The sequence below is a fragment of the Nycticebus coucang genome, chromosome 22, assembly GCF_027406575.1.
Source record: "Nycticebus coucang isolate mNycCou1 chromosome 22, mNycCou1.pri, whole genome shotgun sequence".
Classification (NCBI taxonomy): domain Eukaryota; kingdom Metazoa; phylum Chordata; class Mammalia; order Primates; family Lorisidae; genus Nycticebus; species Nycticebus coucang.
In genome coordinates this window covers 25307458-25330552 of record NC_069801.1, presented here as the reverse complement: position 1 = coordinate 25330552, position 23095 = coordinate 25307458, and the positions used below count along the sequence as shown (strand labels likewise).

The 23095-nt window shown below is 57.0% G+C and overlaps 1 protein-coding gene across 19 annotated transcripts in view; it reads left to right on the top strand.

Moving 5' to 3' along the window:
* Positions 1-21542, top strand: part of ADGRB2 (adhesion G protein-coupled receptor B2) — a 37662-nt gene extending 16120 nt beyond the window's left edge. For 4 of the 19 annotated variants that reach the window (XM_053576866.1, XM_053576863.1, XM_053576864.1 and 1 more), the window contains exons 3-31: positions 3768-3851; positions 4120-4284; positions 5522-5686; positions 6287-6451; positions 6535-6702; positions 6778-6879; positions 7035-7141; positions 7959-8153; positions 8299-8367; positions 8439-8547; positions 8913-9300; positions 9638-9743; positions 9944-9987; positions 10247-10373; positions 10763-10866; positions 10964-11066; positions 11782-11932; positions 12115-12184; positions 12599-12665; positions 12846-12931; positions 13231-13329; positions 15433-15604; positions 15947-16042; positions 16354-16393; positions 16975-17594; positions 20062-20097; positions 20396-20494; positions 20597-20653; positions 21055-21542. In XM_053576866.1, coding sequence (XP_053432841.1) covers positions 3768-3851; positions 4120-4284; positions 5522-5686; positions 6287-6451; positions 6535-6702; positions 6778-6879; positions 7035-7141; positions 7959-8153; positions 8299-8367; positions 8439-8547; positions 8913-9300; positions 9638-9743; positions 9944-9987; positions 10247-10373; positions 10763-10866; positions 10964-11066; positions 11782-11932; positions 12115-12184; positions 12599-12665; positions 12846-12931; positions 13231-13329; positions 15433-15604; positions 15947-16042; positions 16354-16393; positions 16975-17594; positions 20062-20097; positions 20396-20494; positions 20597-20653; positions 21055-21240 — 3980 coding nt within the window. In that variant the 3' untranslated portion in view covers positions 21241-21542. The other 15 variants (XM_053576867.1, XM_053576877.1, XM_053576875.1 and 12 more) reach the window with 13 other exon arrangements.
* The last annotated feature ends 1553 nt before the right edge of the window (positions 21543-23095 follow it).

Genomic DNA, 23095 nt, shown 5'->3' with positions numbered 1-23095 from the left:
GCTGTTGCCCTGGGTTGAGTGCCATGGCATCATAGCTTACAGCAACCTATAACTCTTGGGCTCAAGTAATCCTCTTGCTTTAGTTTTTATATTTTTAGTAGAGACAGGGTCTCGCTTTTTGCTCTGGCTGGTCTCGGACTCGTGAGCTCAGGCAATCCATCCATCTCGGCCTCCCAGAGTGCTAGGGTTACAGGCATGAGCCACCGTGCCCAGCCTATGTTCCAATTTTCAAATAGACTGGGTTCTAGAAACCACTGATGGATCTCCCAGCCCTAGTTACATCCTGGGGCTGCTCAGCAAATGGCCAGTGGGTGGTTAATAGAGGACATGGAGACCGCAGGAAGCAGTGTGAGGCCACAACCAGTGGGTTGGGCTGGTCTCGCACATGTCCTTATTTGATGTGCTTACTGGATGCCAGGGTGGTGGACGGGGGTGCCCCAGTCATGCCTGTGGGCCAGACACTGACATAGGAACTGGATGAGAGGACCTCACCTGGATTTGCGTCTCCACAGTGTTTGACTAAATGGATGCCGTGCTTGAGGGTGGTCTAGGTAGAAGGCCCTGGAGCGATGTCTTTGGGTCCATCTCAGCAGTGCCTTCAGTGCCGGCTGGTATATTAGATCTCTAATGCTGGTGCTGCTGCCAGAGCTGATACCTTGGAGGGGGGCGTGTCTCAAAGTTACAGTGACTGTTTCCAGGGACCCTGTTGAAAGGGAAGCTGGGAATGTGTTCATTGGTGTTTATTTTATTAATATTTCTCTGGGATGGGTTCTGTGCTGGCATTTACTAGGGATAGCATGATGACTCACATATAACCTTTCCTCAAAGGGTGCAGGGTGGGATGTTGGGAGTATTTCAGACAGAAGATGGAACTGTCTGGGATGATAGATCAGGGGCTCAGAGGCAGGCAGTCCTGCAATCTATCAGCCAGCTTTGCCCAGGGAGTAGACAATAGAGAAGTCTTCATAGAAGATGGGTCATTAGAGGTGGGTTTTGAAGGTTGAGTAGGAGTTTTCCAGGCAAAGAAGGTGGGGAACAAACAGGTAGAAGTTTGAGAGGAGATGATGATCCTGTTTGGACATGCTGAGTTTGATGGCCAGGAAAGCTGTCTAGGAGGTTGAAGGATGTATAAGAGTAGAGTACAAGAGAGGCAGGGGCTGGCATCATGTTTTGGGAACATTGGTTCAAAGGGGGCTGATTAAGTCTTAGGAGTGCCCATGCAGTCAAACAGGTCAGAATATGGATACCTGATGTGGGAAGCAGCAGGAAAATAGACCAGTCAAGGAGAGAAGGACAGGTAGGAGGAAACCAGGAGAGCCAGGGAGGAGAGTGTTTCAAGGCAGGAAGAGCCAACAAGACCAAATGCCGCTGAAGGGCCAAGTGAGATGAGGCCTGCGAAGGCCTGCAAAGTGTCCGTAAGATTTAGCAACAAGGAGGGCGTTGACGACTTTGTCAAGAACAGACTCAGCGGAAAGATGTGGGCAGAAGCCAGAGTGCAGCAGATTCACAAGGGAGGTGGCATTTGAGCCAGGAAGTGAGCGGCAGGTGAGAATCAGAGTGCCAGCTGAGGACACTCACTGATGCAGAGTGAAGAGGGTTAGAGAAGGGTCTCCCTGAGGATGGAGGAGGCCTGGGCTTCTGAGATGCTGGTGAGAGAGGGAATGATGGGTGGTGTTCTCCTGGGAATGGGATAAGGGAGTGGGAATTCAGGGCCTGGTGTGGCTGCGGGAGCCCTCTGTGAGGAGGGCTGCAGGGAGTTGGGAGCTGGAGTGATGGGGCAGGAAGCCAGGGCCCGGTGTCATAGCTCTCACTTTCTCTGTGAAGGAGGTCGTTGCTGAGAGAGTGGGCAGAGATGGGCTTGAGGCAAGAAGACAAAGTCCAGTATGGTCACAGTGGGAAATGAGGAAGGAAAAGAGCCAAGAAGGGCTGCTGAGAAGCCCTGGTGCCCAGCGGATGTGACGCCCCTGAGTCTGTCATACTGCCAATTGGCATAGCCATAGATCTCTCCAGCAGCCTGGGGGTGGGCGTGGAGAAGCAGCTTGTCACAAGGCTTCAGGGCTGAGCGGGCGTGGCGGAAAGGCTGGGTGAGGGGCTTGAGGAGTTGGCAGACGTGACACTGACACCTCCTCTGTGGTCCTGATAGAGGCAGGGTCCAAAGAGAAGCCAGCAGGGATGGCAGATGCTGTTCAAAGGGAGGAGGCTCGGGGGCTGAAGGGTGGCATGTGAGTGGGTGGGAGGGGTGAGGTTGTGAGCAGAGGGGTGATGATAAAAATAATCCAGATAGTTACTAACCTCTAGGCATTTGGCACATGCCACGCGTGGTACTGAGCTTCATGGCCTCCTGCAAAGGGGCCTCACATTGGCCCTTGAGGCAGAGGGTATATGAAGTGTATGAATATTGTTCTCAGAAGATAAAGCGGGGTCAGAGATGCAGAGAGACTTGCCCGAGGCTGCACAGCGGGTCAGTGCCTGTGTTCCAGTTGGGATTCAGGGTTGCCTGACTCCATGGCTGTCATAGGGGTCCAGGTTTCAGAGATAGAGAAATTTCAGGGACAGTGTGGATCAGGCCCTGGAGCTGGGGGCTAAAGTGGAGGGAAAGGCCTCTGAGTTGATGAGACCCAAAGCTGGGCTGGTGGCCACTCTTCACGCCTAGTTAGGAAGAGGTTCTTCTCAGATGCAGAGCCTGGCTGGGGTAGCAGGTCCCTTCAGACTCAGCGTGCCTACCCAGTGCTGGCCTGGCTCTCAGAAACAGGGGGTGGGGAGAGGGCCTGGGGGTGGGGAGAGGAATACCTTAAGCATGGCTTAAGCCCTGTCCCCAAATGCTGTTCAGGCCCACCTCCCCAGCAGGCTCTGCGTGGGCTGGACCTTTCCCTCTGCACTCAGATCAGCCCCTCTTCCACTCCTCCATTGTGGGAGGGGGCCTGGGTAAGTTCATATCTGTGCAGGGTGGGTGTGTGCACACTTTGAAGAATGGAAGCCTTCCAAGACCCAGACAAGACACATAAATCAGGGCAGCTGAGAGCCTGGTGAGGCCAGGGCCGAGGCAACCAGGCTCTCTGGAGCACCTGCTGCTCTCCTGATGGCAGGGGCAGGGGCAGGGGCAGAGGATCTGCTAGAGATAGGTACCTCCCCCTTGTTTCCCAGAGGAGCAGCATTCTGACCCGTGCCTCCAGGTCATAGGCCAGTGCTGCTTGGGGAACAGAATCTGGGCCCAGCATGAATTGTGTCTGAGAGATAGGCTTGTGGGGGCTGGGGCTGCCCGGCTTGGCTATTTTGTCAGCTTCTAGGAGTCTGTCCTGTGTGCAAAGGAGCCTGAGCTTCAGGCTCACTGAGCTGTTTGCTCATGGACATGACACTTCACCTGTCTGGCCCTCAGTTTCCTCATCTCTAAACAGAGATGATGGTCCCTGCTTTCCAGTGAGAGGATTAAAAGAAATGGGTGTGGGTAGTGCTGGGTGCAGAAGCCTCCCCAGGGTATGTTAACGTGAGCAGCCACTCCCCTCCGTCTGCCCCTGTCTGGCTGAGGCAAGAGGTGGAAAAGATGGTTGTGAGGCCATGGCGAGTCCTGTGTAGCCTTCTAAGCCTCAGTTTCCTTATCTGTAAAATGGTGGTGGTGGGCAGGGGGCAGGACATGATGCCATCTCAGCATCACCTACAGCTGATTCTAGTCCCTCAGGTTGAGGGCAAGCAAGGCTGCCCTCTCTGTGCCACTGTGGTGGGACCAAGCTGGCCTTTGCTGAGCCCCTGCCACCACCTCCGTGTTCCAGGTGAGGAGCCGGAAGAGGAACCGAAGGTGAAAACCCAGTGGCCGAGGTCTGCAGATGAGCCTGGGCTATACATGGCGCAGACAGGTAACTCGGGCCCGCCTCTCTTCCTCTGTGGCAGGGCCCGACTGTGTGGTGTCTGGTGACATGTGTGCTTGGCGTGTGCCCGTCTGTCTGTCCTGGAGCTCAGTTATGTCTCTCTGCCACTTGAGGCCTGTGGGCAGGGCTGGGTTGCCTCCTGAAGAGCATGTCACTGTGGTCAGGGTAGGATTCCCATCCCCACCATGCTCGTGCCCCTATGAGACTGAGTGCTTGGGAGGTGCCCCCTGCCGCCGACGCTGTCCCTTTCTCGTAGGCGACCCGGCAGCTGAGGAGTGGTCCCCGTGGAGCGTGTGTTCCCTGACGTGTGGGCAGGGTCTGCAGGTGCGGACCCGCTCCTGCGTGTCCTCCCCCTATGGGACCCTGTGCAGCGGGCCCCTGCGGGAGACCCGGCCCTGCAACAATTCAGCCACCTGCCCAGGTATGCCCGTCCTCCTCCTCCTCGCCCTGTCTGCCTGCAGGGTTAGATCCTGCCTGGGACTTGGGCAGATTAATCTTCCAGAATGATGGGTTGCCTCCTCCTTTCATTCAACAAACCTGACTGTCCCCAACACCATGCCCAGCTCTGCACACCATGCCAGCTCGGTACAAGGCACTGGGGACACAGATGAATCAGACCAGGGCCCATACCACTGGGCTCAGTTCTGGGCACGTCCTTCCCCTGATGCCTGCGTCCTGGTAATCAAGGCTCGTCTTCTTACCCTCCTTGTCCTCCATGTTCCCTGTGCTATGGCCACACCAGCCCTTGCACTTTTTTCTCCCTGCATTTGCTTATTCTTTCCCTCCCCTTCCCCCACCTTGGCTAATTCAGATTCAGCCTGTACTTTAAACTCTAAGACAAGTGCCACCTTTGGTTTTTTGTTTTTTTTTTTAAATGAAGTCTTCCTTGATCATCCCCTTCTTTCTCTGGGCTCCTCCTCCCCAGGGAGTCTCCTTAGACCTGCCAAGCCTTCCTCAGTTGAGCATGTAGTTGTTGAGGAAATGCATGTGCCTGCCTGGGACAGGTGGTGATGTTCGGGGCAGGGCAGCTTCAGCCAGGACTGTGCCTTGCTCCCCAGGAAGGGAAGTAGTGCTTAGGCCACGCCAGCTCTTGCTGTGGATTTAGCATAGGGCCTGCTTGGGAGGTCTCTTGGCACCTGGGTGCGTGATAGGAGCTTGCAGAGGGCTGGGGCAAAGCTGTGTTCCAGCGTGTGAGCTCTATGTGTCAGTGTCCATGTAGAGGTTCATGTTTGTGTGTCCATGCGCTTGGGGCTGGGAGGGGCACGTCTTTTGCCCCAGACCTGCCATGTTGGATTCAGGCTCTGGGTCTGGATTGGGATGGGGAGGAGTGGAGTGGGGTGGACCTTGGGTCCTTTCCTGGGTTTTTCTGTGCCTCCAGGAGAGGAGGACCCCTGGTTCACCTCCTGGGTTGGTCCTTGTTTGGGTGTCCCAGAAACTGTCTGGTTTGAGTTGGGACCAGAAGCCTGGGTCTTCCACATTCCTTCAAAGGGCTGTGTCCTGGGGGCCTGGGATATCGCCCTGGCAACAGAAGCCAGGGCAGAGCCAATAAGGAGCTGCTGCAGAGCTGCGGAGCTCCTGATTGGCGGGTGGACGGCCAGGTGCTGGCAATGGGTGGGGCCAAGGTGCTGCCCAGCCACCGGCCACGTGCTTCCTTGCAGTGCACGGCGTGTGGGAGGAGTGGGGGTCCTGGAGCCTGTGCTCCCGCAGCTGCGGGCGGGGGTCTCGGAGCCGGATGCGGACCTGCGTGCCCCCCCAGCACGGCGGCAAGGCCTGCGAGGGTCCCGAGCTGCAGACTAAGCTCTGCAGTATGGCCGCCTGCCCGGGTCAGTAGCGCCCATGGGCTTCCAGGCGGGCGCTGTCCAGCTGGGTGGGGGTCGGGAGACCAAGGGGAAGCAGTAAGGTCTAGTGCCCAGTCCTGGGGACCCGGTGAACTTTGACCAAGCATGGGGAGACAAGAGAAGTATACCTGCCAGTTTGGGAGGTGCCCCCCAGCCTGGACTTGGATTGGCCAGGTGAGGACTTGGTGACCTCATCAAAAGGAAGCCAGCCACTCTTCCTCTAAGCCCTGGGCTGCCTTTGCTGTTAATAACCTTGGTGCCCATAGCTGGTTGGACGGTGAGCACAGCTGGGCTGAAGTGCCAGTAAAGATCAGGGGGCACCCCTGTAGCCCTTTCCTTAGCCAGAGAGAGTTGGTGCCTTGCTGCTGAGTGAAGAGGAGTCCTGTGTTCATAGCTGGTGGCAGGCAGGTAGGGTGAGGCCCAGGTACCACCTGCTCAGTCCAGCCTCCCTCATAGCCGCCCCTGCTCCAGTGACTCTGGCCTGGCTCTAGCAGGCTCCTATGGTGCTTGGCCCTTGCCCCTCCAGCCCCGATACCCTCACACATCATGCTCAACAGCCACCCCAAATTGTGTCTCCCCATGCAGTGGAAGGCCAATGGCTAGAATGGGGTCCCTGGGGCCCATGCTCCACATCCTGTGCTAATGGGACCCAGCAGCGCAGCAGGAAGTGCAGCATAGCAGGACCAGCCTGGGCCACGTGCATGGGTGCCCTCACTGACACCCGGGAGTGCAGCAACCTTGAGTGCCCAGGTGAGTGCTTGGCACAGGGGGTGGCAGGTGGTAGCTCTGGCCCTGGGGTAGCTGGGGCCACTCATACTTCTCCCCTCCCACAGCTGCTGATGGCAAGTGGGGGCCTTGGAATGCATGGAGCCTGTGCTCCAAGACGTGTGACACAGGCTGGCAGCGCCGCTTCCGCATGTGCCAGGCTACAGGTACACAGGGCTATCCCTGTGAGGGCACTGGAGAGGAGGTGAAGCCCTGCAGTGAGAAGAGATGTCCAGGTACTTCTCACGTGACCCTGGGGAGTTGGGGGGCAGGCCTGTGAGCCTGGCTGAGCCCTTCCCCTGCGCCCACAGCCTTCCATGAGATGTGCAGGGACGAGTATGTGATGCTGATGACATGGAAGAAGGCGGCTGCTGGAGAGATCATCTACAACAAATGCCCCCCGAATGCCTCAGGTAAGGGGCAGGTGGCTCTCCCTGCAGACCCCACTGCTGCTGTTGTTGCTGCCCCCTTCTGAGCCCCCAGCCTCTTTGAGCTTCCATTCCAAGGTATGGAGGAACTTGGCTGCGAGCTTGGTCCATTCCCCATTCTCTGTCCTGTTGCCCTGCAGGGTCTGCCAGCCGCCGCTGTCTCCTCAGTGCCCAGGGCGTGGCGTACTGGGGACTGCCCAGCTTTGCCCGCTGCATCTCTCACGAGTACCGCTACCTTTATCTGTCAGTGAGTGTGCCCTGCTGGGCTGGGGTACCACAGGATCTGTCCCAGACTCTGGTAGGGGGTGGAGGGGGCTTGATTCTTGCTCATTTCCACATGCCTTGGCATATACTGTGCTCACTTCTCCCTGGCTGTGGCTCTCCTTGTCTGGCAAACTCCTACTCATCCCTCAAGGCCTGCCTCTCAAGTGTCTTCTTTTATTGTTGGTACCTACTCCTCTGTTCCTGCAGCCCCCCCACCCCGAGTTTCTCAGTTATGAGGTGCTCTGTGCTCTGCTAGGCTGGGGCCTCCATGCAGGCAGGACAAAGTTGAATTTATTTTTGTATCCCTAATGCTCAGCCTAGGGCCTGTCATGGGGTAAGGGTGGTGTCAGCAAATGTGTGTCCATGTTTGTCTGACTATAATTGGGTATTTGTTGTGCTTTTGTATTTAAAGCTTGCATTTGAGAGTGTGAGCGTGTGTGTGCACGCACCCACGTTTTACATGCCTATTACACTCCAGAATGTGCATGACCCCTTTGGGATGGGGAGGTACCCTGTTCCCATACTGTGCTGATCATCTTTTATGTGTACATCTGAGCATCTTTTCTCTCTAGATGTTTCTATTTCAGTCCCTTTTAAAGTATCTTTTGGGATTCTCTCTCTTTCTTTATGGGTCTCTTTCTTGGACTCTGTCTCCCCCATGAGCCCCTTTGAACATCTCTGACCCTTTCTCCCTCTCTCTCCCCATGGATTCAGACAGTGGGTGGACTGGTATGGAATGGGCCAGGGTCTGGTTCCAGCTCCTGACGCGTCAGTAACAGCAGCCCCCATGTCACCTGCAGCTCCGGGAGCACCTGGCCAAGGGGCAGCGCATGCTGGCTGGTGAGGGCATGTCACAGGTTGTGCGCAGTCTGCAGGAGCTACTGGCCCGGCGCACCTACTATAGTGGAGACCTGCTCTTCTCCGTGGACATTCTAAGGAATGTCACCGACACCTTTAAGAGGGCCACCTATGTGCCCTCAGCTGATGATGTGCAGGTACTGCCCTGTGCTGCCAGGAGGAAGGAGGGCTGAAGGTGGAGCCCCAGGCTGCAGGGAGAGGCTGGGCAGAGTCTGCTGGGGGATGGCAGGTAAGGCTGTTCCTGGGGCTTAGAACCCCTAACACTTGTTGCTCTCTCCCCAGCGCTTCTTCCAGGTGGTGAGCTTCATGGTGGACGCAGAGAACAAGGAGAAGTGGGACGATGCTCAGCAGGTGTGGGGCACAGCTTCTGGCTTCTTGCCCTGCCCTGCCCTGCCTTGGGCCCTTACACACTCTGTCCCCAGGTATCCCCTGGCTCTGTGCACCTGCTCCGTGTCGTGGAGGACTTCATTCACCTGGTGGGCGATGCTCTCAAGGCCTTCCAGAGCTCTCTGATTGTCACGGACAATCTGGGTACAAGGAGGCAGGCAGGGGAGGGAGGTTGGTGGATATGGCAGAACCCAGACCACCATGGGGGAGGGACGGTTTCTGAAGAGCTCTTACTATTTCTCTCTCACTCTTTTTGGGCTCTGTCTTCCCCCATTTAACCCCATTTTTGTATTTTTCTCTCCACGTTTTTCCTCTCCTTCATCTCTGTGTTTTCTGTTTCTGTGTGTACATGTCCCTCTCCCTCCGGGTTGGTACCAACTTCGGTGTATGTGTCTACCTTCCCGGGTGTGTGTCTCCCCCATGTCTCTCTCTTCCCCTGGGTGTGTCCCCCTCTGTGTCCATCCCCTGTGTGTCTCTTGTGCTGTCTGCTCACTCTTCTCCCACTGCAGTGATCAGCATTCAGCGGGAGCCTATCTCGGCAGTGTCCAGCGACATCACATTCCCCATGCGAGGCCGCCGGGGCATGAAGGACTGGGTGCGGCACTCGGAGGACCGACTCTTCCTGCCCAAGGAGGTGCTCAGCCTCTCCTCTCCAGGGAAGCCAGCCGCATCTGTGGCTTCTGCTGCTGCTGCAGGCAGCCCCAGCAGGGGGAGAGGCCCAGTGGCTGCTGCTGCTGCTGCAGGCAGCCCCAGCAGGGGGAGAGGCCCAGGAACAGTGGCCCCTGGTCCAGGCCACTCCCACCAGCGCCTCCTCCCGGCGGACCCAGATGATTCCTCCTACTTTGTGATTGGTGCTGTGCTCTACCGCACCCTTGGCCTCATCCTGCCACCCCCAAGGTGAGTCCCAGGGATGGGTGCATAGGGCCTCTGAGGGTCCTTGTGCTGGCTGCAGAGGGATTCCCTGCAGCCTCCTACATCCCTTGAGACCCCTTGCCCGGCTCTGGACATAGGAGCTTCTAAAAGACATCGGTGCCATTACCAGAAGTTGTGCTGACATCCAGGGTGGTGGACTGAGCTAGAAACCTCATCTGTAGTCCTGAGCCCCACTGAGCTGGGCCTTTCTCTGGGCCTTTGTCTCCTGGTAGCCTCTGCCCCCCATCCAAAGCAACATTAGGGTTTTTGACTGGGTCTGGGCACGTGCTGGCAGGAGCTGACCTCAGTACCTGTCCTGCAGGCCCCCGCTGGCCGTCACGTCCAGAGTGATGACAGTGACTGTGCGCCCACCCACCCAGCCTCCAGCTGAGCCTCTGATCACAGTGGAGCTCTCCTATATCATCAACGTGAGTGGAGGCCCAGGCAGGGACCCCAGGTGTACCCCAGTATGGGTGGCCAAAGGCCTGACACAGGGAAGTACTCAGTCCTTGATGGGAGGAGTTGAACCTCTAACCTGTGGGAGCTGCCGTGGTCTCCATGGTGTGGACAGAGGTCAGGGGTGGTGAGCTTCCCACCCTAGATTGCACTTGTGTCTTTTGTTCCCCAGGGCACCACAGATCCCCACTGCGCCAGCTGGGACTACTCCAGAGCGTAAGCTGGGTGGCTGCTCTGGGTGAGGAAGGGTATAGCCCTATGACCCCGCATCAGAAAGGGGTCTCCTGCTTGAAAGCCAAGAGAGTTCCTTATGCCATCCTTGGGCCATGGAGTTGAGAGCACATCCTGGGGCTCTCTGCTGTCACCTCTTGGGTGTAGCCTTGTCCTGGATCCCACCTGTTCTGGGGCAGTGGCCAGCACTGGGGGTAGGGTCACAGAACTGAGCTGGAGCTCACTCTACCTCTTCCCACCCAAGAGATGCCAGCTCAGGGGACTGGGACACTGAGAGCTGCCAGACACTGGAGACCCAGGCAGCTCATACCCGCTGCCAGTGCCAGCGCCTGTCCACCTTTGCCGTGTTGGCCCAGCCACCCAAGGACCTGGTGAGTGGAAGGAAGGTGTCTGGGCTGGGCAAGGGTCTGCCATTGGCCATTGGTGATGGTGTTGGCAGGCACTTGGATGATCCTAAAGGTGCATCTGCAGGTGCACTTGTGGGATTATATATGGGTGTCTGTGCCCCTGGATGATGCTCACAGTGATAACATGTGCCTGGGGTGTGTGCCAAAGGCTGATTGTGTGCTTATGGACTTGAGTGCATGTCTGGTTGTGTATGGAAGAGCACGAGTGACTGAGGGTAAGTTATGTGTCCGCATGGGTGACTGGGTCTGCTCTGTGTGTGTGTGAGTACAACAGCAAGAAGGTGTCACCCTATAGGGCACTCCGAAGCTGCCCTCTCCTGGTAACCCATTGAATGTCCACCTGTCTCTCCCAGACTCTGGAGCTGGCAGGCTCCCCTTCGGTCCCCCTGGTGATCGGCTGTGCGGTGTCCTGCATGGCGCTGCTCACCCTGCTTGCCATCTATGCTGCCTTCTGGAGGTAGGTCTGACACTGGGCGGGGTGGTGCAGGAGGTGGCCAGCCACACCAGGCCAGGCAGGACAGCCAGCCCCATCTCTGCCTGCTGTGCCCCATCAGGTTCATAAAGTCTGAACGTTCCATCATCTTGCTGAACTTCTGCCTGTCCATTCTGGCATCCAACATCCTGATCCTCGTGGGCCAGTCCCGGGTGCTGAGCAAGGCAGGTGCAGGCTCCCAGGGGTACCAGGGGTGAGAGTGGGCTGAAGGGGAGAGGGCAGGGAGTGTCTACTGGTAGTACGTGTGTGCGGGTGTATGTCCTTCAGTGTGGCTGTGTGTACACCCAAGCCAAACGTGAGGATGAGGGTGTGAGTGTAAAATAGTGTGTGTGAGCATACGTGAGGGTGTTGGAGAGGGGGGTGTATACTCGAGTGAGGAATTATCTGTGTATGTCAGCCAATGTGTGTGAGCTGAGCACCTGGGTGCGTGTGTGTTAGGCAGGTGGCCTTGGGCCTGTTCATGTCTGCAGGCATGTGGGAGCCTGAGCAAGGCCACCTTTGCCACCTGCCTGTGGATGACCTGTGATGACTGTCCCCTGTGCCCCTCAGCCTTCTCTGCCCAGTGCCAGCACTGAACGTGCCAGGCATGGGACCTGACTGGCTGTGACGTGGCAGGTGCTCCTATCTGTCCCCCTCCCTGCTAGCCTTCTGTGTGTGGGCAGCCTGCCCACCCGCCTCCCTGGATGCCTGTGTGTGTCACCAGGACCGTGTCGTGCTGTGTGTGGGTGCAGGAAGGCGGGGGTGCCTGGCAGGGCTCAGTGGGGGGCGGAGCTCAGGTGGGCAGCCGTGGCAGCACCCAGCAGTGGGGCGTGGGAAGCCTGGCACCTCCCGCCCTGGCGGCTACTCAGGGCCCCTCCCTCCCATTCCCTCTCCCCGCAGGGCGTGTGCACCATGACGGCTGCCTTCCTGCACTTCTTCTTTCTCTCCTCCTTTTGCTGGGTGCTTACCGAGGCCTGGCAGTCCTACCTGGCTGTCATTGGGCGGATGCGCACCCGCCTCGTTCGCAAGCGCTTCCTCTGCCTGGGCTGGGGTGAGCAGGGCCAGTGCTGGACTCTGCTGCTGGGCCTTGGTGGGCAGGGGCAATGAGAGCGGTTCAGCTTTGGCCCTGGCCCAGCTCTCTGGGTACAAGGGTCAGCTGGGCTGGGAATCTGGGAGCTTGAGGGGGTCCTGAGGACCAGCAGCCTTCTCACTCTGGCACCCCCGCTCCCCTAGGTCTGCCTGCCCTGGTGGTGGCCGTGTCTGTTGGCTTTACCCGAACCAAAGGATACGGTACATCCAGCTAGTACGTGGGCCTCCTGTGATGGGCAGTGGGGGGTCAGTGGATCTGTGGGAGAACTGGACTGGGCATTGGGCCTTCTTGGGATGAAACCCTGGCCCATGCCTGTGCGGGCTTTTTAAGCATATTTCTCCCCAGCTCTGAGCCTCAGTTTCCCTGAGGAATTCATCTCAAAAGGATGTACTGGAATATCCTTTTATCTTAGAGTTAGCTCAGCCTTGTTTCATCCCCATAGTAGTCCTAGCTTCTGGGCCTAATGTTAGAGGGGAAACTGAGACCCAACAAGAGCCAGGAGCTCCCTCTCACTTTAGATGATGTGGGTATGGCAGCGGGGGTAGGGCAGGAGGACTAAGGGGTGGGGTTGGAGGATGAAGAGGGAGCCTGCTGGGTGTCTGACACCCCTCTCCTCCCCCACCCCAGCTGCTGGCTCTCCCTGGAGGGCGGCCTACTCTACGCCTTTGTGGGCCCTGCTGCTGTCATAGTACTGGTATGTGCCCCTTGTAGCATCCTGGGAGGAGAGTGGGCCCAGAGAATCATCCTGTTCATCTCTCTACCTCCTCCCTGCACTCTAGCTTCCACCTGGGGTTTCCCTGCCAGGTTTCCCCACCAGGAGGGCACCTGGTGACCCTGTCTTTCCCCCTCCATGTCTCTGCCCCTGGGCTCCTAGGTGAACATGCTCATTGGAATCATTGTCTTCAACAAGCTCATGGCACGTGATGGCATCTCCGACAAATCCAAGAAGCAGAGGGCCGGGTAAGAGAAGGGTCTCTGCAATTCAGCCTTTCTGGAAATGGTGCAGGGAGGGTGGACCATGGGTGCTCTTGGAGACGCAAGGCTCAACAGTGCAACCGGGGCTCCCCAACCTTGGTGCATCAAGGTTGCAGGCACAGTGGGCACCCGGAGTGCCCAGCTGCAGCCCCTCACCCACCCTAACCCAGCTCTTTCTCTCTCATCTGCCCTCCCCCTCCCACCCCACTCGGGGCTCACTCTGCCCCATTTCCCGGTTTCCCATGTGTTTCCCCCTTCTCCCGTGTCTGTGCCGTCCCCCCGAGGTCGGAGCGGTGCCCCTGGGCCAGCCTGCTCCTCCCCTGCTCAGCGTGTGGAGCGGTCCCCAGCCCCCTGCTCAGCTCAGCCTCGGCCAGGAACGCCATGTTAGTCGTGCCCCCTGGGGGGCGGTGGGGCTGGGTGGGGCAAAAGAATTGGGGGGGCAATGTCCATGGTGGGGGGAGGAGGGATGTCAGCCCAGTGCCCTGGAAAGCTTGCCCTGCCCCACAACTGTCACACACTCTCAAGGGCTGTGTGATAAGGTGGCAGAGGGCAACAGGAAGTGAATGTCCTTGCTTGCAGAGGTGCTGGGTTCTTGTGCCCACCTTTGCTCCCGCACTGCCCCCATTCCCAGCTAATGTTCTATCCTGGCACAGCCCTACACCCCCAATCTACTGAGGCTCATAGAATCTTAGGCCTTTAGAGTTTTTGAGCTATAGAACCTTAGAATTAGAATGATAGGATCTTAAAATAAGACAATCAGAAGCTAAGAGTGTTAGAATGAGTGAATCATAGAGTCTTATCATCTGTCATAGAGTCTGAGACTAAGAATTTCAGAAGCATTGAATCTTACAATCAATTGGAGACAGAGAATCATGGAGGTAGAGAATTATTTCACAGAAACCCCTGTCTCTGCAGTTGAGAATCTTAAAATCCTAGCTATACAAGAGTAGAACAAATCCATAAGGGCCTTAGGCCCAGCCTTTCACCCAGGGCCAGAAATCCATCTGAGCTTCCCTGACTAGCAAGGTCTGGATTTATCTTGCACACCTCCAAGGTCAGGGAGCTCCCCACCTCAGGAGGTGGCTGGCACCATCACTGCAAAGCCCCTCTTGCTTGGGCTGCCGTCTACCTCTGTGACCCAGGCTATCTGACCTAACATTGAAAGCTTGGGCTTTGGAGCACCACGCTTATGTCCCAACTCCACCTGTCCCTGACCAGCTGGGCTAACTCCAGTTTCCTCATCTGTAAATTGGGATAATAATCCCATGCCTATTTCCATGCCTGTTTATTGGAGTTGTTTTGGTCACAATTTGAAATAATGTATGTAAAGTGTCCAATGTAGGGCCTGGTAGAGAACTGGGGAGTAATCAATGGTAGTTCTTATTACTGTGATTATGCTGTGATTAGACCCTCTCTTGGCTCTGCTTCTGGGGGCTTCAGAGGCTGTTGTGCCCACCCCTCTGCCAGACTGAACAGTCCTAAAGCACTCTTCCTAGGACAGATCTTGGCCCCCTGCCCATCTGTGCCTTGGCCTCCCTGGCTGTCTCTGCAGAATGCTGCCTTGTCCAGAGATGTGCCTGACTCTCCCACAGGGGTGGGGCAGCTGGTGAGGCAGAATGGGCTGGGTGTGGCACCTGGCCCAGGAGGGTGAGGCTGCCCTGCTATCCTTCCTGCAAGGTAGCAGGTGGGAGAGGGGTGGGACCAGACAGAATGCTGGGGTCCATCTGCCTTTTTACTCTGTCCTCCCCTGGCAAGGAGGCCAGGGATGTGTAGGTTTGGCTATGACCCCAGATTTTGGCCCCAGCTTTGATCCTTCTGCCCAGGACTCTGAGCAGCCACTGGGAGCCTGGCATCTCTTCCATGGGGATCTGGGGGGAAGAGCCTCTGCTTCACTGGTCCTGGCGCCCTGTCTTCTCCCTAAGGATTTGTGCTCTATGACCTACACCGCGTGCTCTGCCTATTTAATCTTTCTGTCTGGGTGTCTCTGTCCCGTGCTCTCTCTTAGTGTGGCTGTCGTCTCTCTCTGTCCTTCTTTCTCCCCTCCCCAGTATGTCCAGTTAGGCTCGGGGATGCAACCTGGGCCTGTGCAGTTCTTAAAATCTCCCCAGGTGATTCAGTGCAAATTGGGGCTGAAACTCACAACATCTGCATCTGTCTACTCCTCTCTACTCCCGCATCCCTCTCCCCCTTCTCCGTTGATGTTGCCTTTGTCTCTGGCTCAGTCTGACTGTGTCCATGTCCACCCTGCCCCTGTTCCTGGTCCCTGCTCTGGCTCTACAGTTCTCTGCTCTCTGTCCCTGTTCTCTGGCTCTCTGGCTCTGGCTCCTTAGCCCCTCTCTGCCAGGGGACATTGCTGAGGTCCTGGGATTTGGGACCCTCCCAGTCTTGGGCAGCTTAAGGGCCCCAAGCTGAGTAGAGGCCCAGGCTCAGGCCATCCTGTCCTGGAGTGTCACCCTGAGGGACCCTCTGTTGCTGTTCCCCCTCAGGGCCTCACTCTGGAGCTCCTGCGTGGTGCTGCCCCTGCTGGCGCTCACCTGGATGTCTGCCGTTCTGGCCATGACAGACCGCCGCTCCGTCCTCTTCCAGGCCCTCTTTGCAGTCTTCAACTCAGCACAGGGCTTTGTCATCACTGCTGTGCACTGCTTCCTGCGCCGAGAGGTGGGCCCAGGGCTCTCCCATCTCTGCCTGCCCACCACACCCTGCCAGGCCTCTGGCCTCTCTCTACTGTAGGGAGAATTGAGACCCCAACCAGGTGCTTCATGTCCCAGCTGGTGTGGAAGCTGATAGCTTGGGGCTTCCCCAACTGCACCCCAGCCTTGTCCTCGGCCTCCCGGACTCCTTGCTTCCCCTCTGATCCAGCCTGGGCATCATCACTGTTGCCTAGGCTGGATATGCTTTTTTCTGTTCATACCTGTGGAGGTGTCCGGGGTGGGAGGCACAACCAGCTGTGGTCAGGCCCCCGTGGTGGCCTTAGGCCCAGCATATACCCTCTGTCTCCAGGTCCAGGATGTGGTGAAGTGCCAGATGGGCGTATGTCGAACTGATGAGAGTGAAGACTCTCCTGACTCATGCAAGAATGGACAGCTGCAGATCCTGGTGAGGAGGCCTGGGCAGGGCATGGGGTGATTCTGGGGATCCCCAGTCCTCCCGCATGGGAGGCCATTCCCCTTCCTCCAGCTTTGATTCAGGCTCAGCCACTGACACTTGGGTGGCATTGGGCGCACCTTTCCCTCATCCAGTTTCCCCCACTGGCAGTGGGACTAGAGCAGATCGTGTTCAGGCTCTGCTGGGCAGTATGCTGTGGACAGACAGAATGAACAAAGCTGGGTCAGGAGGGGCTTGAGCACCCCCATCCCTGATACATCCATCTCCCTCTGCCCACCTGTTCTCTCCCTCTCTGCCTATAGTCAGACTTTGAAAAGGACGTGGATCTGGCTTGTCAAACAGGTGAGCTACCGGGTGGAGCTGAGCATCACCTTAGCTGGGCAAGAGGGGAAGCCCCAGGCCACACCATGGGAGGCCCTGCCAGGGTCAGGCTGCCAAAATCCAGCTTTGGAGTGGCACAGCCCAGAGTGGGATTCAAGGCTCTGAAAGGAGAAAACACTGTCCTTCCAGGGCCAATGGGAGGCTTAGGCGCTCACATGAATCAGTGGACAGTACTTAGCAGGACCCTTAGCATATAGTGGCTTTTATGTTGTTAGGGTGTTCCCATGATTCTTACCAGAATCTCTTTGCAGTTCCGTCTCCTGGGGTGTTGCTGCCCAGGGAGGGGAAGGAGCAGGGCCTATTGACAGCCTTGGGGCTGTGGGGCCAGAGGTCAGGACCTACACCAGGACACTGGGAGCTGAGCCTTGCCTCTGTTTCTTGTCCTGCCTCACTGTGGTCTTTTTAACCCCTCTTGTGTATGAGAAAGTACCAATTACCAGCCATCTCTCCGGGACGCATTTTCCTCAGTTTACCTGGGCAAGGGCCTGGTAAGGCTCCTCCTCCTCAGGACTCACCCCCTCCCTCCAACCCCCTACCCCCAGTTCTGTTCAAGGAAGTCAACACTTGCAACCCATCCACCATCACGGGCACACTATCCCGCCTGTCGCTGGATGAGGACGAGGAGCCCAAGTCCTGCCTCGTGGGTCCTGAGGGAGGCCTCAGCTTCTCACCACTGCCTGGGAATATCCTGGTGCCCATGGCAGCCTCGCCAGGGCTGGGGGAGCCACCGCCCCCTCAGGAGGCCAATCCTGTGTACATGTGTGGGGAGGGTGGCCTGCGGCAGCTGGACCTCACATGGCTGCGGCCCACCGAGCCAGGCTCCGAGGGGGACTACATGGTGCTGCCCCGGCGGACTTTGAGCCTGCAGCCTGGCAGTGGGGGCGGAGGGGGTGAGGATGCCCCAAGGGCCCGGCCCGAGGGGACCCCCCGGCGGGCTGCCAAGACACTGGCTCACCCTGAAGGCTACCCCAGCTTCCTGTCCGTGGAACACTCGGGCCTAGGGCTGGGCCCTGCCTATGGATCTCTACAGAACCCCTATGGGATGACCTTCCAACCGCCACCGCCGACACCCAGTGCACGCCAAGTGCCCGAGCCAGGGGAGCGCAGCCGGACCATGCCCCGCACGGTGCCCGGCTCTACCATGAAGCTGGGCTCCCTGGAGGTGAGACGCTGTAGCGTGTGGGCAAGGGGGAAGGCTGCCGGCCCTGTGCCCGACACTGTCTGCATCACAAGCTGCAGCTGGGTGGGGACAATGTCGACCTCCTCAGACAGAGCATACTGTGCCTTTCTCTCTATTTGTGCACACAAAGCTCCAAGGAATCCTGGTGTCTCTGAATCCCTCCAAAGTGAGCTTGGCTTCATGCATTGAGGGTGTAGTTCTCCATGGCTCAAACTCCCATCTAGTGCCTGCCTTTTGGTGGCTCGTCAGGATGAGTCCTGCTTTCAGGAGTGTGGCTTAGGCAAGGCACTATGTTGTTAGGAAAGCCACATAAGAAAGGCTGAGCCTGGGCCTGTGAGTCCCACAGATCTGGGTTCCAGTCTGGACACTACTGGTTAACAGTGAGATCTTGAGCATCTCACTTACCTCTCTGAGCCTTAATTTCCTCAAGGTAAAGTGTGGATAATGTAGTTGTCTCTTGGTAGATTTCTTTTTTGGAGGGGAGGCGGGTCTTATTCTGTCACCCCAGTTAGAGTGCGGGCGACATCAGCCTAGCTCACAGTAACCTCAAACTCTTGGGTTCAAGCAATCCTCCTGCCTCAGCTTCCTGAGTAGCTGGAACTACAGGTGCCCACCAGGATACCTGGCTTATTTTTCTGTTTTTAATAGAGATGGGGTCTAGCTCTTGCTCAGGTTGGTCTTGAACTCCTGAGCTCAAGCGATCCTCCAGCCTCAGCCTCCCAAAGTGCTAGGATTATAGGCGTGAGCCACTTTGCCCAGCCAGCTTTTTTTGTTGTTCTGAGGATTGATTGAGTGATGTAAAGCATTTCTCTCTGTGTGGAACAAGTAGGAAGTGCTAGGTAGTTGGATATAGCTTCCTGAAACGACCCCTGCACGTTGCCTACAGGCCTGTGGGGACTAACCCTCTCTACCTAAGAAGACACAGCCCCTCTGCGACCCTGCCCACAGTCCTCTGTGGATACTTCCCCTTCCCTCTGGCCTCCTCAGGCCTTCTTCCTGCAAAGGATCTCTGGGAATAAGCAAGTGGCTGTGGCCTACCATAGAACATTCTAGAACTTTGGTGAGATGAAGGGTATGTGGATGAGGAAAGGGCAGGCATCTCAACTCGAGACACAATTGGCTGCTCATGTTTGGCCTCAGAAACCTGCTCCACGTCCTCCACACAAGGAAAATCAAGTTAGCAGCTAGAGGGCTCGTAAGTTTAGTTTTTCTCCCAAAATGTTTTGTGAACATTTGGTGCCTTCTCCTGCTGCTGCAGATGGCAGAAACAAGAAGGCATAACAAAGACAGAAAACTCCAGCACTGGAGAAGGGTGTGCTCAGCGTCCTGCCAGGCTGTGTTCTGTGGACACCTGCCTCTCAGGCCACTGAGGAGGGGCTGGCATTGGGCTCCTCATGGGGGAATGTTGCAGTAAGCATGATAGCATTTTGAGGGGTCAGTGGTGACATTGAGAATTCTGGTGTGGGCAACTGGAGATAGGTTGGAGAAGTGGGTTTAGGTGGAGAAATGGATTTGGGTGGGGAATCACAAGTTGATTGGTTGGGCTCTAACTGTGTGTGCAGTGCCTATGGGGTGTCAGGCAGGGAGTGGGGTTCTTCTGCCTCCAGGAAGAGAGCATAGGTGGGGAATGGGAAGAAACACGTGTGCGTAGTGACAGTCAGGAGAAGGTGCCAGGGCAGAGCATGAGGGTCTAGTGTTTGAGAAGCCAGGAGGGCAGTGGGGAGATAATGAACAGAGCAAGAAGAAACCAGAGTGTCATGGGCCAATGATAGTGAATGTGCCCACCAGGCCTGGGACTTGGGAAATTGTGGGCTTAGTATCTCCTGTGAGGGCCATGGGGCAGGTCCCTTCCTCTCCCTGGGCCTCAGTTTCTCCATCTGTAACCTGGGAAGGTTGGCCTTGGTCTCATAATCTTCCCAGTGCCACCATCCTCAGACTCTGAGGTTTCCTCCCTGAGTGCCACCAGGTGGTGTACTTGGGGCCTTGAAGGTGGTTTGGGGCATGCGAGGGCCAGGAAAGGCATGAAGGGCACAGAGCCCTGGGAGGCAGGAGCTGCTCTGGCAGGAAAAGGGGCAAGGCAGGGTCATAGAAAGGTTTCTGAAAGCCTTGATCCCTGTGTTTGTAGGACAAACAGAGGACTCCAGGGAGGGAGAGGCCATGCTTGACATAGAGAACGGGGCTGGCAGGACACAGAGGTGGAATCAGGGGCTCAGAGAATACGTGTTGGCTCTGTGGTTCCATGCGGAAGCCCATGTCTTGCCACAATGGTGGTCTGTACCGCAACATTTGACCCATGCCCGTGGATCAGTGTGCGTGCAGTGAGGCCTGCAAAGCTGCCCCCAAGAGGATCCCAGCCCCTGGGCCAGGGTCAGACAGGCTTGCTATCTCTAACACTCCTGCATGTCGTAAAAAGCTTTCTCCTTCACTGCCCCCTTTCTGCTCCATCCAGCGAAAGAAGTTACGTTACTCAGACCTGGACTTTGAGGTGAGTGCTGTGTGTGTTCTGGGGAGTGGGTCCTCTGTCTGTGGTGTCTGTCCCTGGAGAGGCCCCTCTTAAAGTTAGCATGAATCTTGTCACAGAGACTGGTCCCAGGACCCTAAGCCTGTCAGTTGGTGGGATCTTTCTACTGCTCCCTCCCTGCCTGAGCTCTTAGCTCTGAGGTGGAGAGAGAGCCCAGTCTTATCCCAGAAGGGCTGACAGCAGGCAGGGATGTGGGGGGCCGGGTTGGGGGTTCATGATACTGCCCCAGGAGAGCACTCCTCTGACACCCTGTGGCTCCTAGAAGGTGATGCACACCCGGAAACGGCACTCAGAACTCTACCACGAGCTCAACCAGAAGTTCCACACTTTCGACCGCTACCGCAGCCAGTCCACGGCCAAGGTAAGGGCTCCTTCCATGGCAGCCCCTGTCCTGCAAAGCTCAGGGCCTGACCTGGTGCAGTGGCCTCTGGGGTTGGACCCTGACCCATGGCCCCCATTGCAGAGGGAGAAGCAGTGGAGTGTGTCCTCGGGTGGGGCAGCCGAACGGAGCGTGAGCAGCGTAAGTCCCCCTCGGCCAGGTGGGGTGAGGTGGGCTCTGAGGGACTCACTCCCTTCCTGCCCTCCTCCCCTGCCTGGGCAACCGTAGTCTGTCTCACCAAGGGCCTACCCCACAGCACAGGCAGCAGATCTGGGGCTGCTCAGGAGGGTCGGGAGCCGGCCACTCTGTGTCCACCAGGGTGTGGAGGGAGGGTTGGCAGACAGGAGACATGCTCCAGGGGCCACTCAGCATGGGAGCCCAGCTCCAGAGCCTGGTAGATTTGTATCTGAACCTACTTTGACACCTGATTGCTCTCTAGCTTTGGGCATTACTGGCCCACTGTGGGCCTCAGTTTGTTGCTCTGAACAATGGGTGAGAAGGTATTGGCCCATCTCCATGGGCCCTTCCTGCTTTCTCCACAGGAGAAGCCCAGTCCTGGGGAGCGTCCCAGCCTGACCCAACATCGGCGACATCAGAGCTGGAGCACTTTCAAATCTATGACACTGGGCTCACTGCCCCCTAAGCCCCGAGAGCGGCTGGCTCTGCACCGGGCAGCAGCCTGGGAGCCCACAGAACCACCAGATGGCGACTTCCAGACCGAGGTGTGAGTGCCACGCTGGACTGCCCACCGCATATAAATATATATATCTCTCTATTTTCACACTCCACTTTGGAACCACCCAGGAGCCAGCGCCCCCTCCCCTCTCCCGAGGGCTGGGCAGGGAGGCGCAGTGGACTCAGCCAGGCTGGGGGAGCCAGACATGGCGCGGCCTGGGGACCCAGGGCCCTTCCTTGTTTCTCGAGGCCCCTCAGCCACTGGAGCCCCATCTTCACCCCAGCCTGTCTGTCCCTGTCCTGGGCTGGGGAGGGGGGAGGGCAACTTTGTTGGGAATAAACTTCACTCTGTGGATTTTGCTGCTGAGCTGTTTGCTTCCCCCAGGTAGAGGCCCAGCCCTGGGACTCCATCTTTGTTCCTCCGTCTCCTTGGTTCCCCTCGCTTGGTCTCATCAGATTATGTGATGGGGTCAGGACAGCCCTCCCTGGGAGGGGGCTACCCACACTCTGACTCCATCTTTGTCCCTGACTCCCTGGGTGACCTTGCACACAACCTTTCCCCAGCCTGGCCTGGGGTAAGCAGATTGGGAATGTGGGACAGAACCAATCCCTTGTGGTTGGCCTGCCCCTGTGACTGTCATGGGTGCCACTGCCATTCAGTGGAGCATAGGGGCTGCTTCCACTCTGAGAAATGAGAATGGTAACAGTGCCTATGTCGTGGGGTTGTTATGAGGATGAAACAATTTCATATATGTACAACGTTGAGCAGGTACTTGGCACAGGATAAGTTACCCTGTTTCCCCAAAAATAAGACAGTGTCTTATTTTAAGGTGTGCTCCCAAAGATGCGCTAGGTCTTATTTTCAGGGGACGTCTTATCTTTCCTGCAAGTAGGTCTTATTTTCAGAGGATGTCTTATTTTCGGGGAAACAGGGTATTTCAGGGTTAGCTATTACCATTTGGCACCTGGTGTCAGGCCATGCTCTGTGCTGGGAGCTTCAAACATGTCCCCTGGCCCCTCACAACCACCTTGTTGGAAGGTGTTAGGTTGCCCACCTTGTGGATAGGAGAATGAACCTGGAGATGGAAAATGCCTATGAAGGCCCCAGTCAGAGGCAGAGCTGGGACTTTATACCTAGGCCTGGTGGAGGTGGAGCTTGAGCTCAGCTTCTTGGGGCTTAACATTCATGGTTGCAGGGAGCTGGGTTGTGGTGCATATGCAGGTGTCAGGCTGGGCCAGTGCTCAGGGTGGGTGTGGGGTGGAGGAGCCAGGCTGGTGTGCTGCCAGAGGGCAGGGGTTGGAGACTCGTGCTGGAGTGCACTTTTGATACGTCCAAATGGGCGGATCCTTGCTCATTTCCCAGACACACAGGAAGAGGGGCACCGTGTCAGCATGGGGAAATGTCCTGGTGTATATATATACATGGCTCTTCTGTGGTCAGGCAGCAACTGCAGTGGGGCACAGTTAACGGGGTCTCAGGTCCCTGGTCATTTAGCAACTGGGCTCCTTCTCAGGGACTCTTGAAACATAAACCCAGGCCTTTGGAGAGCTAAGGGAGGGGTTAGTTAGGTGCTATAGCAGCCTGGGTGGGGTTGGTGGGAAAAGAGACTGATGGCTGGAGTGGGGGGTGTTACGGCTAATAGCCTCACTAAGATGGGTGGTGGAGGAGTGGAGGCCCCTTCAGAGTTGTGCAGGCCTTGATGGCACAGGCTTCCTCTCCATCTCGTTTGAACCCTGCCTGCTGTGAGTCCTGGTCAGAGGACACTTGTGGGCAGAATCCACCCAGGTCCGTGCTCCTAGGCCCTCAGAGCTCTGGGGACTCTTCTGCCTCCCTCTCTCTATAGCTTCAGCACTTGGATATACAAAGTGCTCACTCAGGCACCACCTCAATCGATTCTTCAAAGTATG